Source organism: Oryzias latipes, chromosome 22, assembly GCF_002234675.1.
Source record: "Oryzias latipes chromosome 22, ASM223467v1".
Lineage (NCBI taxonomy): Eukaryota > Metazoa > Chordata > Actinopteri > Beloniformes > Adrianichthyidae > Oryzias > Oryzias latipes.
The window spans coordinates 14,752,826-14,768,632 of NC_019880.2; the positions used below are offsets into that span (position 1 = coordinate 14,752,826).

At 39.2% G+C, this 15,807-nt stretch overlaps 1 protein-coding gene across 4 annotated transcripts in view; it reads right to left on the reverse strand.

Moving 5' to 3' along the window:
* The window catches only part of LOC101174713 (pleckstrin homology domain-containing family G member 3), a 37,898-nt gene that overhangs the window by 18,205 nt on the left and 3,886 nt on the right, over nt 1-15,807 (reverse strand). For 2 of the 4 annotated variants that reach the window (XM_020713570.2, XM_011490463.3), the window contains exons 1-2: nt 15,203-15,453; nt 9,554-9,621 (exon numbers count right to left, since the gene is read on the reverse strand). In XM_020713570.2, the coding sequence (XP_020569229.1) occupies nt 9,554-9,621; nt 15,203-15,303 (169 nt within the window). In that variant the 5' untranslated portion in view covers nt 15,304-15,453. Of the gene's footprint in view, nt 1-9,553; nt 9,622-15,202; nt 15,472-15,807 lie in introns of those variants that run through there. The other 2 variants (XM_020713572.2, XM_011490462.3) reach the window with 2 other exon arrangements.

The window sequence follows — 15,807 nt, forward strand, 5'->3', positions numbered from 1 at the left end:
AGAGTGTTAATAGTTTCAAATTCATTGTCCTGGTCCACAGACTTCTAGCTTGATCAAGGAGAGGAGCTTCCTGATGCATATTGGAGCTGGTTTGAACTGATCTCTGTGGAGAAAATACACAGGGCATCTCTGGGTCACCGCCGTCTGCCTCCAAGGACCGGCAGAAAGTGGCATTTAAAAAGAAATACACCACAGACACCCCCGCCTCCCTACTTCCTGATAAGTATACAGACTATGAAGTGTTTAGTCTACGACCTCCAAGAAAAGGTTGAAATGCAGGCAGTGCATTGGTGAAAATTCACAGAACAGCAGACATTACTACATATTAAGCCCCCGCTTTTTAACCCTTGAAATTACAATAAAGTTGAATTTATTTTGATAAAATGAGCCGACAGCTAGAACTGAGGAGCAGAAAGTATATAATTCCTGTGTGTGTCTCCTCGTCTTATTTCTCATAACAACAGTAAAATACAGATTCACCAGTTGATAATAAACAATGAGGAAGAAAAACAGAAACATCCAAAATGCGGTGAGTATGTAAAGAGCTCTCTGTTCAAGTAGTTCCTGATCCGATATTTATTTCCCAAAACCATTTAACTATTAAATCAAGCAGCTTTATAAACAACATTTTCAGAGGTCAGACAAACTTTGCATGGACAGCTCATCATTTCTGTTTATATGGATACACTCTAAAGCCAGTCTGTCCCTAAATCTTCTAAAGAGCAGCAACTACAATGTCTGATTCTGGAACCAAAGCAGATACATTGATAGCAACTTTTCTGATTGAACACTTGGGTTGCACGATGTGAGGAAAACTTGAGTGTGAAATTAGTATTCAATATTAGGATGAGGATATGACTCGCGATACATAAACAAATAGCAAGACAAAAAATACATAATTTCCATTTCACTGCAATAGCTGTATTTAACTAAAAGGCCAAATAGAAAAGGGGTTCATTTGAATGGTCAGTCAAATTATCGCAGTTTACGCCATCTTTTGCGATATATGTATCGCACAGGCTGATGATCAATTTTAAATTCATAGTGCAGGCCTATTGAACACTGTTGGCATGTAGATGCCACTTTATTTAGGGGAAATGCATGTTAGAGGTGGGTAAAGAGGTTTGGCCCAAAGAGAACAAACTTCATGTTTTTGAAAATTGCATATGTAAAGGGGATTCACATTAGTAGTTCACAAGAGTAGTACACAAGGGTGTAATTCAGACTGGGAAAACTCTTTGTTCCAGACCCAGTCCTCTTAATTTGTTCCGGATAGAGCTCTGAACCTTGTGTTTGGTCTGTATTCAGACTGCTGTCAAGCAGCCTCTCCTGATACGAACCAAAGCTAGTAAACAAAACCACGTGAATAAAAATCTCTTGACTTTTTGGTCAGGAATTACAAGGGCAGAGCAAAGCAACTGAAGACAGAAATTATGGAAGTCTTGCACTTTGCAGTCCTTCTCAGGGTAGTTCATTCAAACTTTATATTTTGCCAACCAATTCAGCAAACTCAACACTTTTTACTCGCGTTTTTGGTACGGTGGAGGCCTGCTGCAGGGCAGTTACAGGCATAATGACAGCTAAGAAGGTAACCTGATAAGTGCTTAGGACATTAAGATTGTCGGGAAAACATTGTGAGAAGTAGTGTGTATCACGATAAAGTTGTTTTAATGAGCCAGCATTCATCCAACCACATTTCAATGAGTTGCTGTGTCTCATCGTTGTGGTGTGATGGCATTATTTTGAGAGAATTTGGAAAAGGAACTACAAGGCAGATTTTAGGATGACATCACAGAAGCCCCTGTGGGGCGCGTGCTTCGTAATGAGACAAGCATGTAATAAGCCTTTTCGGTGGTGTAAAACATGCAACAAGTGAGGAGTTGAACCCTTTTTTCCTCTTTGATAACATGACAATGGTTGCTTTACATTTGTCTGGTTGGATATTCCACTAAAATTCAGCACCGATCCCCAGTGGTGTCTTTTACGGACCGTCAACAAATTAAGGCGTGCATGATATGGCGAAGATTTTAGATCAAACCCAAAAACAAATACATTACAATGAAACATTTCCTCAAGTTGTGTTTAAAGGATCTTATTTATTTTACAATGTTTTTATATGAAAAATGGTTTGAAGTTAATAGTCTGGTATTTCTTTCAATAGCTTCCAAACCACTTGACCTTAGGATTCCTAATATATAACAAATTGTGTCGCCGACATACCAACACCAGACACAACAGTTTATTTTGCAATCACAGATAATGAATATTTTATATGAATTTTTATATTAAAATTCCAGGAGGTTTGGATTTGAATTCTGGCAATTTTTATGAAATGTGTGCCAAAAAGTGTCACTGGCACCCCAACACCAGACACGCCATTTATTTTGCTATCATACATGATACATATTTTATAGGATTTTTTATATTAAATTTTTAGAGGTCTGAATATGAATTACTGAATTTCTTTTCAATAACTTCCAAACAACGCGACCCAACGAGTCCAACTGTGTCCCGAATTGTGGCACAGATATCCCAACATTAGACACACCACTTTGTTTTGCAATCATAGATGCTGAATATTTTATATAATTTTAAATATTAAACTGTCAAAGGTTCCCTGGCAATTTTTTTCAATAGCTCCTAAATCATGTGTGTTTTGGGAGAGATAATAGCTCTGCATGAGCAAAGCAAGAACTCACTAGAAGCAAAGCCTGTAGAGGACACTTGAAGGGACAGAATAGGTTTTTTTCTGTAGTTCTCTTTCAAATTTAAAGACACATATCTGCAATCTCATTCAATTATTTCAAACAACAAGGCCCAGAAGCACCTGGAAAACTATATTGAAACATTTTGACATGATTTTGGTAGGAGAGATATTAGAAACAACAGATGTTCTTTCGGCTAGGCCTGTTGTAATTTAAAAAGGGCAGGTTTAACGGGCTCCGTTAGAACCACATGGACAGATTGGAGGCTGTTGAGAGCTCAGAGATGGACTCCTTCACTTGTGTTCTGCCATCAGTTTACATTTGTGCGAGCTCAAATCCAGTAAAAGTTCCCATGTACTTCTATTTCTGAGCAAATCAAGCAATTTTTGAAACTCATTAACAACTCTAACACAAGTAAAATATGTTTTATCTTCATATCAAAAACTTCAATAACATGTTTGGGTATACGACCTCAATGGTTAGACTTAATGAACATCTTAAAATAAAAACCTGGTGGGGATTTTTAAACAGAAATTCTTGTCTGCTTAGCTTAAAGTTTAAACTGAGATTTTGTACAAGCACATGCTGAAATTGAATCAAGCTTAAAATTCTTTAGAGGTGCATTGACAATTGTTAATTTAGACATGTAAAAAATTAACCAAGGCAATGCCATGCAAGGAGGTAGTGTAGTATTTAGATCTAACCCTAACAAACACTGATAGTTTTAACACTAAAAAGCCTAAAGTGATCTGTAAGAGAAAATGGTAAAACATCAGGTCAGACACTTAATCACTTAACAGATTACCAAAAACAAAATACTTGGAATTCCAGTAGAAAGCTCTACAACCCCTCACTGCAATAGTTGAAATTCCACTTTGAAGGCTGTTAGACCAAGGTTGCTATTAACAAAGGTGCACTGGTGCTTGACACAGCGTTTCTCCTCCTTGTTGAATAACCAAAAAAAAAAGCAACTAAAAAAGATTTCAACATCCAAAAAAAGATAACAGAATTTTCTGATGAGAAACAAAACTCCTGAAAGATAATTACTGGGAAACACTCTTTGTTTCCACTAACAGGGAGGATCCGTGACTAATAGAGAACTCCGAATGAAAAGTCCACACCTGCATTCCCTCGTCTGAACTTATCAGACAGCTAACAATGCAGTCAGTTCATGAAGTTGTTTACCTTTAACATCATAGTCACTCGACCTGGTAACTCTCTAAAACTGTAATTTGACAGACAATTCTGTCTTAAGTTAGTGGTTCTTAAAACTCAAAGCGTTCCTTTAGGGAAAGCAGTTTTTGTTTGACAACAGACTTGGCTACAATACAATCTGTGAAATATCTGCTCAAAAAAAAGAAAAAAAAAAAAGGAAAAAAGACCTTATGTCAAATGGTTTTCTGGAGTTCAGACCTACCATCTTTTCAGAGACCATGATGAGCCGCAGCATGTTCTGGTGATGCCCGTTCTTGGTTGCACAACTATGAGATGATCTGACTTGCCTTTTCTGATCAGTTCATGCAAACCAGCTTCCATGTAGATAGTAATGCAAATTATTTCCAAGGCTACATCTGTTTTCTAACATCTAACGATTTGGCAATTAACACGAAACTGCTTTTTCCTAAAGAGGATGTAAAAATTAGTTTACATTTTTTGAAATGATAATGTACATCCAAACAAAATCAGGTGGATTAAATATTAAATATATTAAATACTTCTCCAGACTTCAAACAACACATTAAAACATTAAGAACAAAAATGGACTAGAATCTAAGTGTTAAAAACTCTTAAAAATATCCTTTTTTGTCCCATTCCAACAAATATTAATTTCTAAATGCTTACCTTCCCAGCTTTACCTCGCCCAACTTCCTTTCTCCAGTGACTAGACTTCATATGATGAATGATAAGTGTTCAGCTCCTGGCTACGGAAGAACTAACTCAAGACACATCTGTGTGACCATTTCAGCAAAGTCTAACTGCTCATGACAAACCTTAGATTGTGTTAAAGGTCCTTTCCGGTTGCATTTTCTACCTTGTTGAAGCTGGTTTACGAAGCAAATCAGCTGCAAGGAAACGGGAACAACAAAGACTACATCTATGTTCAGCATGCAAATACTAATCTAAAAGCAACAGGGACACCTGTCTTTAAAAAAAGAACCCTTCATGGCCTAATGCAATACACAAAAGAAGCCTGTATGAACTCATGATTTCCTCTCATTTTTTGCATTTAGTTTGGCACTCTGTGTTTGACTTTTTTTTTATTAAGGTGTAGCTATTGAGGTATTCAGTCTCAGACACTTGTTCCTGCTTGATTCCCAGTGAATCATACAGCGGATGAGGATGAATCTGAACCCAGGGGGCGGTTAATCTTATCTGAATTTGCTTGAACCCAATTCATCCAGACAGCCCGCCACTGCATCAGGGGTGAGGGTTATGCCCAAAAATCATTCCCTTTCTGCTTGGTAAAAAAGGCCCTTTTCACAATGAAACAAACATTGCTCGCTTCCTTTTTTTTTTTTTAGGGAACAAACTAATATTATAGCTGTTACTTTATGATTTTACTATAAACTGGATGGCAAAACTAAGACACATAGTGGGAAATCTATGGTTTAACTTGTTAATTAGTTTACTCCTGTTTGGAAGGAAATGGTCAACTGTTAAAAGTTCCAGAGGTGACAATTAAGCCGTAAACTGATCCCAAAAGGTCAAGTGCTTGTATTTGCTCTATAGGTACAGACAGAATCATGATTTGTTTTGCAACCTCCTACCTCTCAAAATACAGCAAAACCTCCTTTCTCAAACATCTTTAACAACATCAGGCCATCTGCTTCTCCCCCACAGACGATCTCCCTAAGAATGACTCCTCTCCAGCTGGAAGTGGTGAATGGCTACCCCTCAGGAGGGCACAGACAGAAAGGGTCCCTCTTGGGCCCTGGGCTTTCACAGACCATCATAAAACAGCATGCGCCAGAACTGCTGATCTGCCACTGAAACGGATGGCCTCTCTCATTGATCCGGGTTAAATCTGATCGTTTTAACTTCAAGCAGCCTCTCAAATGTACTAAAGCTCATTTATACCAGCATTTGGCCCCCCCTTTACCACCATGTTACTTATTAACCTGAAGGTCGGTAAATAAACCTCTGTGGATAACAGATGTTAAATGCAAACACACCAGATCTGCATTTCTGATCAACAGCCAAGGCTGAAACCAGGTACTGGGATGGATGAGATGTTTTTCGGGGAAATCCTACCATCCAAAAGTAAAACTAATTTTGGGGCATTTACAACCTTTTTTATGCTTCTCCTGCAAATAAAAAACAAAACAATAAAACTGATAATTAAATTAACAGCATGGGAACTTTTTTTAGGTCTTCATTTAAATAAGATAAAAACTAAAGAGGATGCATGTATTGTTGCCGAGAGCCAGAGGGACTAAACCTTTATCCCCTAATTTATTTTTCTTTTCACTGGGGCGGGGGTCTTATCCTTTTTTCCTTTAAGGATCCAGCCATGCCAGTTGACCTCAGTGCATTGGCATGTGATGATCCACTTTGGAAACTCTTCCAAGAATAAGCCCTCCCTCCAAGGTCTCCTCATACACAAGCAAGCGTTGCTGAATCTGCACACATTTCCTCAGGACAAGCCTCACTTCTGAGCGCTAAGGCGTGAGTCCTTTGTAAATATTGGCCACAGTTTGACAGTCTACATCCAAACAGATGTCGTGTTAATGCCTCTTTGCTGAGTCCCATCTGGAGGCTGAAAGTGTAGAAAGACAGGCAGCGAAGAAAACTTAATCCCCCTAATAAAATCCTAATTCATCTTAAAGTCCCACTTTAATTTTTTTTAATCTATTGTAAAAGTGTTCCCAGTGCTCTGTTACTCATAATTATGCAATTTTAACATAAATCTAAAAAAAAAATGTTTTTTTCTAGGACATAGTTTCTGCAGAGCAGCAGGAGTTCATCAGAAATTCACCTCTGAGTTGTGGGCGGGACTCTTGGTGCTGTGGAACCCCGTCCCCGAGAGCTCTCTGTTTACATGCGTTTTTACAAGAGTTTTTAGAAGGCCACCGTAAAGAAAAAAAACAACAGAGAGCCAGTAACTAATGTTGGTAATTTACTAGAAGAGTTCTAACTGAATAAAAATGTACACAAGTTGTTTTTATTTCATTACAGAAATTGAAATTATTAAATTTAGATGAAAGCAAACACAAAAAATAGTTACCGGGTAGGGCTGCACGATATGAGGAAAACTCGCGATATGCGATATTGGTGATTAATATTGCGATAACGATATAATTCGCGGTATGTAAACAAACAGCAAAACAACCAAAAACATCATTTCCATTTCACTGCAACAGTTTAAAAACTCTACTCCAAATGACCCTTGTCGACGTAGGAGGCAAACATCAAACATGAAAGGGCTCATCTGATTGATCAACAACGTAAACGGGTCCTTCCGATTGGTTAAATGCATAAAGGGATTTATTTCATTTGTTCAATATTTCAAGCTGCCATGAGATTGTTTTAGCACATTTAAGGTAACCATTTATTGCGATATTCGCCGTCTTTTGCGGTATGCATATTGCACAGCTTAATGTCGCGATAACGATAAATTTGCGGTATATTGTGCAGGCCTATTACCGGGTAAACAAAAACTCTAAATACTAGAATCCTCCAATAGTTTTATTCCAATAACAAAAGTGATTAAACATTTGATACTTTGATTAAGTTGTGTTGACACACAGGACAAGAGGCTGCTGGGAGTTTCGGTAAGCATCAGTGCATGAGCTCAAATGTTTCCTGAAAAGGAGTTCTCCATGTCACAGCAAAGCTACAAGTGATTAACATGACACGCATTGGAGGAGAACAGACGCTGCAGCTCAAAAGACTTGACAACCACTCAGAGAAACGGCCGTCCCTGCTATCATCTGCCTGTGTCCACAATCCCACGCTCACTGGTTTGGAAAAGCTGCAGTGAATGGAGATGAGCCGTCCATCCCCCAGAACCCCTTTAACGCTGTACATTCTGCACATGCAGCCACATTCTTGTTTGGGGTTAAGTAGGTCAGATGCGGGCCTTATCTTTGAGACGACTCTTTCATCTGGCCTCAGGTCAGTTAATGCCTGGTTGAGCTTCAGTCTTTGACTTGACAGTTTTGACATATCTTTTTATTTTTAAGTTGGAGTATTTTTTCACGTGTGTGTCATGAGGAAGGGTTCACATTCCCCCTGGGTGATAAAAGTACTGTTTTTATAAAATGAATGAGGGAATTTGTTTTTTGTTTTCTTTTCAAAGACAAAAGCGTTATGTCAACTATTAGATGAGTTACTAAGTCAGCTGAAAGAGGTCATCCTGCTTTAGGAAGATTGTGTGTGAAAATTCTGTTGGACAATGCTGCTTCTAGCCCTCAGTAGACCAAGGGCTAAAAAAATTCTCCTTTCTGTTAAACAAATCCAGTCGATAGACCCACTTCAATGAAAATTGTGTTTTTGGTGTTTTTAACTTGTTCTGGTGACATCTTTCTGGTGATGGAGGATAAATATTTAGAAAATCAAGCTTAAAATTGTATTTCTGAGTATTTCTTCAAATTGTTGTGAATAAGGAACAGATGAAAAGATGCCATTTGAAAAGACTGTATTTCTATTGTAGAAACACGATGTGCGGGCCACAACCTCCCTGCTCTGCTCCATTCAAATTCATCCACTTTTAGATGACAAGATACATTTACGTCTTTGTTTTCTTCATCTAAGCTGGCATCTGGCTCAAAACTGTACAACTGGATTGCTCCAATAATGCTCGTCATCTTCTTTGCACCAGTCATTTTAGGTTGGGGGTGTGACGGGCTATAAGTTTGGTATGTAAACAGAGACCTCTCAGTAACGGGGAGGGGAGTTGGGATTGCTTTGCACCAATATTCCAAAAAAAAACTGCATGATCATTATTAAAAGACCACTGGGAACACTTTTAACATAGAATAAAAGATGATTGGAGTGGAACTTTAAAGTTATATAGCTGCAGACTAATTATCCGAATTTATTGTGGAAGACCTAGGCAGTTAAATTTTAATGAATTGATATGAAAACTGCAGCAAAAACGATTTTTGGCTGCAAGTGTTGGTTTGCATTGAACTGAAAGTCAAGCAGTGGGAACATGCCCTTTTGAGAGGAATCAGGCATAAATTTGCATTGGGGCGGCACACGTCTTCCTGGCCAAAAACCCCATCTAGCCAACGCCTTACAAAAAAAAAAAAAAAAAGGATGTCTTTTAGACACTGATATTCTTCAATCAAAATGGAAGGCTACTGCCAAATGAGTTCAGAGCAGAGAAGTAGGAGGTGGGATGAAGGGCAGGGAAGGAAAACGAGTACAAAGCAGCCCTGTGTCAGTGCAGTAGCTCCATATGTGAAATCTACAAACTCTAAAATCATATGTAATTTGAGTGGCCCCCTCATGTACAAGGTCGGCACAGCTGGCTAGACGAACCACAGTTGTCATGGAATACGACACAATCTGTTTTGATGTGCTGCTGTTATAGAGTTTGGGCTGTGTGAAGGGGGTTGGCCCAGCTCCACAGCCACACAAAGAACCTCTTCTGATAGCCGGGAGTGTAGGAGAGAAGTTCAATGCTCTTTCAGCGAGTCTCTCATAGCCTCGACATTTCCCTTTTTTCCTTCCATTTTCAGCATTTTCCCTAATCATCAGTGCTGCAGACAGGAGTTAAATGAGTCTGCTGGCCAGTGTAACTTGACTCAGCACCAGGAATAAACGCAGCATTTGAAATTGCATATAAAAAAGTGTTACGTTATTTTTTTTTTTTAAAACACACTAAAAAGTCAGAATTTTACCTTCCCCCATCGGGCCCTGGTGGAGAGCAGAGCGGGATTCCTCTGGCATGGCACGCAGCCCTCTGGAGCTGACCGAAGAAAAGGGCAAATAAGTTGAGATATTATCCAGACATGCCATGTTGCACAGTAAAAACAACAAGGATCAGATTTATCATTTTCACAAGGTTGAATTTTTGTTATTTTTTTTCACAGCACAATCATTTTGTCCGTGACCTCTCTGTTTTCTCTTGACTCGACAATGTTTACACAGGTCTTCTATGAGACGGAAATTCTTTCTGGTTCTTCTCCGGTGCTGGCTCCAGTGCACCACTTTGAAATGTTCTTCAAAAACAGCACCTTCACGAAACTGAAGTTTTTTTTACATGTTCTTGTAGCATTCTTCTGATGATGGGCATGTATAAAGTAAATTAAAACTCCATTTCTGAGTTTTTCTGCATTTTAACTGTTATGAATAAGGGGCAGACAAAAGTAAGCTGTTTGAAAAAGCTTATAGGTAATAGTTCTTAAACGTCTTCGTTTTCCTCGTCCAAGCTGGCATCTGGCTCAAAACTGTACATCTGGATAGTTCTGATAATGTTGCAGCGCTTTTGTTAAGGTAGGGATTCAGAGACTGTAAGCTAGAGGGGGAATGTGTTGACAGATGGTTGACGGGAAGTGGGGAACAGCTTACTCAGTGCCAACAGTCCAGCCCACAACTCAAGAGGTGAATTTCTAATAAAATACTGCTGCTCTGCAGAAGCTACAGTACAGACCAAAAGTTTGGACATACTTTCTCATTAAAAATGAATGGGAAGGTGTGTAGGGTGTACAAACTATTTCATTTGTTTGGTCAGCAATGCGGTTTATAAAAATTACTCATTTACTAAATTAAGAGTCACTCCACTGACTTATCTTTTTCTAATTCCTTACGAGGAACTGTGAGGATGACCTGCGTTCCTTTGAAATCACTCGTTGCAAGGTTTTCACATCACTGCCTCTTGTCTCTTTAGTGCAGATTCATGTTGTCCATTTCTGTTGACTAGTGAGCCCCAGGCCTTTTAAACAGCACATTCTTGGGCCAGGTAGATCACGAAGGAGCAGGAATTCTTCTGGGATTAGGATGAAGTATTGTTCCTTCTGCATCTGCTTGCCACTGTGCCGGCCTGACAGCCAGGCCAGCTGGGGCCAAACTGAGCCCACTGCCAGGAGGTTCACCAATTAGGATGTGCAGGAATGCAGGAAGAAGTCATGGAGTTAGATGGGAACATAATGATCACTGGTTCACTGCAGGGCTGCCAGAAGTGCAGTCTGGACTTGCTCAACTTAAACAAAAATCTAGGATTATTTTTGTTGTATTGCTTAGGTTGTCCTTTAAGACAAAAGCAAGATTACAAGTATAAATGTTTACAACGTCTGTACATCCACACTGCTTGAATGTTGATTCTGAGATGGATGTGCTCCATTTCAGAAAGTACCTCCTATCACACCAAACCATCAAACCTTGGAGATGGACATATTAAATAAAAAGTCAAAAATCAATAATATAAAGTTTAAACCAGAAATGAAAAGTCTTAATATAAGAAAGCAATCTTCAGATTTCATCAGATAATGTAACAGACTGGACCTATTTAAAGTGAATTCAATATTAAATCCAAAGTAAACAAAGAAATACGGAGATCCTCCACAAGTACAAATATTATAGACATGAAATCTAGCCATGGAGTTTCCTTTTTATTTTTACACCAGCATGTTAGCTTAATTTTAAAGTCTGGTAAATTCTATAGATTTCCCTGACTTGATTTTTCTTAGTGCGTGATTTGATCCAAGAGTCAAAGTGTTGCCCCATAAAGTCTGCTGACAATTATTCACCTAGAAATCTCTGTTTACTTAGAAATGTGTTCATCCCTTTCCAGTTTCCATGCACACTCATTGTTAGGAAGAGCTGATACGCAGAAGATAAGCACATAAGAATATAATTTTAACAATGCCTTCTGGTTAGGAGCATTGACGTATCAGAGGGTGACTCAGAGGAACTAATAAAGGTGTGAGTGAGCAGCTATGTCATAACACTAAAAAAATAAATTAAAAAAGTATTATTTTATTCTATCCATATTATAGTAGATTTTCAGTTTGGAAGCAAATGCAGAATGGATGTGAGTTTTTCAATTAAAGACAAAAAATATGAATGTTTCCACAGCAATTTCACCTGAGCAATACATCTTTATGATTTAAAATGATTTACTGATATTTTTTTATGCATCTGTATGTGCAAAAAAAAAACCTCACTTGATCGTCAGATCCATGATTTTTTTTCCATTTCCTGAAATTCTTTTTTTGTTTGGGGGCTTTTAGAAAAGAACTTGCTTAATTGACTTTCAAGTGGCACTTTGTTTAGTATGTCGAAAGCCTGATGTCAAGATGGCTGGCTTTGTGCTTGTTTCCCTGAAAAGTGACCTAATAAAATCCTCTGATAATGTCACCGCCTGTGACCCCTGAGCTCACCCACTATAATGACCAAAAAAACTATGCTAATCTGTCTCTGAAAGCAAGAGCAGGAATAATAGGCGAAAAACCTCGATAGACGTTTGGGAATCAACCTTTTTCCAGAGTCCTTTCCAAAGCTGTGGGGTAGGTGCAAAAAGACTGTTTGGCTAAAGACAATAAACACATTTTTAAACAGTCTGCCCGGTAATGATTAGAAAAACACGATCCTAAAAGCTTTGGACAAAGCTCAACAATCATAACTCATTACATTTCAGCTACCACTTGCCCACCTTTGGCCATTTCAAATCCTTGTGTTTCCAGGGAGGGGACAGGCGTACATTCATACCGGCTGACCACCTGTGCCTGGACTCCACGCTATTACATACAAATGGAGAGCATTTGGTTCCCACAGCTGATTACTGCATTACCCGCAGCATGAACCCACTCCGCATGGGAGTTTGCAACTTGTTCCTTAATTGGAGACAGATGCAGCCAAACAGAATCTGATATAATCAAAAGGAAAGATCTGCAGCGGATAATTTCTTTACATAGGAGGACAAACTTGCTTTGTTTTTCTAATTAATATGATTTGTACAGATCCAGTGAAAGTGTGAGTTCCTGGCTTTAAGAAAAACAAAGACAGAGAGATGGTGACCAAGATATGTCAAAACCCGGAGACTTTACTTGCTCTACATTTGCCTGGCTAAGTGTTGACTTGACAAGGAAAGGAAATGTGCCCCGGAGGGGTGACTACCTTCAGCGTTTCACAACTGAAAGACAGTCAGGCTTCGAAAAGAAGTGAAACCGGTGAACATGTCTACAGAGGAAACTAGAAGATGACTTCTTCTCTCACAGAGACATGCCAATTTCTCTGTCCCTGCACGAAGGGCACACAGAGGGCACAGACAACCTAGAAAGAATGCGACACAATATCTAGGCAAAGCTATGTTGCAATAAGAAAAAACAAAAACAAATACAAAGCTGCATTGAAAACTCTTCAAGAGACCAAATGCATTATTCTTGATTATCAAATTCTAAGATTCTGCAGACACAAGCACGCAATAGCAAAACCTTGTCATGTTTTGTACATAAGAAAAATAAAATAAAAATTTAAAGGAAAAGTAAAAAAATATGACAAAATGACAGCACTACAGACCATGGATGAACAAAATCAGGGTATAGAAACATAAGAACTCCACTTTTATCAGATGCAGAGTACATGTTCACTGCGGTAGTTTTTTTTATCAACTTAAGGTATTTTTTTGTATTAAATGTTTTTGTACATTAAAAGCTTTAAAGCTTGACAAAAAAATTAATCTAACACAACTTAGCAAGTAATTTCTAATATTTGAGGAGGCATTGATTTTATATCACATTTCACACTGAAATCTGTCTATTCAAAAAGAAGCACTCCGAACATCTTTTGATCTTTTTTCCAAGTATTCCCAGTTGTCTTTTATTCACGATTGTGCAGATTTGAGCAAAAATCAAAAACCTGTGTCAATTTTTGGTTTTTACCTGTTTAACCTGTGTTCATTTCTGCAGAGCTGCAGTAGATTAGTAGTAATTCAGCCCGGAGTCATGCACGGGATCTTTGCCGCAGAGTGAGCCCGCCTTCCACCCCCCCTCCCTTTGCTGAGAGCTTTCTGTTTACATGCTCTCCCGCAAACGAACAGACCGTCACACCCCCAGCCTAACATTACCGGTGCAAAAAAATGACAAGCACTTTTGGAGCTATCCAGCCGTACAGTTTTGAGCCAAATGCCAACTCGGATGAGGAAAATAAAGACGTACATGGATCTAGTCGTCTAAAAGTGGATGAATCAGAATGGAGCTTGTGGCCTGGCTGTCGTATTTCTTACATCACAAATACCCTTTTTTACAGCATTTTGCCTGCTTCTGATTTGCAATCATTTGAATAAAGAAATACTCAGATATTCAATATGTCACGAAAAATGCCACAAAAACACACGTTTTTCATCAGAGTGGGTCCTTATTGAGTACAGCTGGTCAAGAGAACAACCATGCTAATGTAAAAAGCTATTAAACAACAGAAATTGATGCATATCTCTTTGCAGTATTAAGAATAGTCATATTTCAGCCTTTCATTCAAAAGATTTTCTGTAAATTCCTGCTCTGTGCATGAGAATATCATCTAAACGCAGATGTTTCCCCTTTGCTATCTTGTGTTGCACTAGGAATGCCACAACTCAACTTATTGACAAAATGACAAATCCAAAAACAGTCGATAGAGGAACAGTGTGCTCTACAACCATTATTTTATGTCAGAATTTTCTCAATTATTTGGTTGTTTTTGGGTATTATTGTGCAACATAATTGGGCACTGACTTAGATTGAATTTGTCCTCTCAACCCCCCCACCAAAAAAGAGCTTAATGGGTTTACCCTCCAGCTTAACATACTTTGTATGGGAGGATTTTAATAGTGCAGAAGGAATATGGTGTCCTACGCTGTCAGACACCAACAACCTCATGGTATCTACCACAAAAAGCCCACTGAGACACTGAAAGAACGACATAAGACCCCTGGGATGTTTTAACCCTGACAAGGTGGGCTGGTTTCTATTAAGACCACATAAATCAGGAAGGATGTAAATATTTAAAGGAGGGGAAAACCCTGATGGAAGTAGCATTTGCAATTTAAATTTAAAGTATTTAAAGGTCTACATTTACCATGGATTGCTTCTCTGTTAAGCCCCAATGCCTACCCTCTCCCTGTGAAAAAAAAAAAAAAGACTTTTAGAAAGTGCCTTGGTTTCCCACATTACTCCTACTATTTGTCCTCTGACACACAGGCTTTTGAGATGCCAACAGCTTTTCATTCACAAAACAATTCACCCTCTTGGCCAGTGTTTATCTCAAACAAACCAACATTTTTCATAAGAGACTGCCCGAACAGCCCCCACCAGCCCCAAATACACAACACATGAGCTCCTTTAGTATCACCCATCACATTTCTGACCATGCAGCTGAAAAACAGGGGGGTTAAACGATAAATGAGCCCCCCACAGGGTCCTCTGAGGAGTCTGCTCCATAAGGAGCGCACACTCTCCTGCAGCCAAAATAACCTTTAATGATAGAGTAATTGTTCCCCACTGCAGGGGGAAAGGGAAAAAAATTGCATTTTCACCTCTCTGCCCCCGCAACCAATAAACACAGACGCATACCTGGAAGCTGGCAAGTGCCATTTGAGGGAGCAAGTGACGAAAGAAGATTTTAGACTCTTCAGAACTACAAAAGTAGATCCCGAACATAAGCAGTTCTCCATGAAGTCCTGCACAGTTTGAAGGAGAGGAGAGGGGGCTGCCGGGTAAAATTAGATGGTCGGTCTTCAAATAGAACTCCAGTATGTGCTCTTAAAGGTGTATTCTACCACCTTTTCAGAATGGCGTGCCCTACATGGTTAAGATGAAGGTGATCAAAGAGATAACACTGAAACTCCCAACAGTGGCTGAAAGACCCCAGATGGCACTCATTCTCTGCTTTTAAGGGGAGTGGGTTAGGTTTAGTGTGAAGGCCTGTTCACACCGGGACGAATTTCGCCGGCGATTTTCGCCGACGTTTAACGCCTCGTGACTAAACAAAGGGCACCAATGTGAGTGTGCACACCGAGGCGAAAAAACGCCAAGCGCCAAAGCGTCAAAAAAAAAAATGCCTCGGGTTCGTGTTTTTTTTTTCGACGCGTCGCGTCGAAATCTATTCGACCAGTGAGAATGGCGCTTTGGCACACGTGTCTGGAGCTTCTGAAGTTACAGTAAAACACAACTTGGGG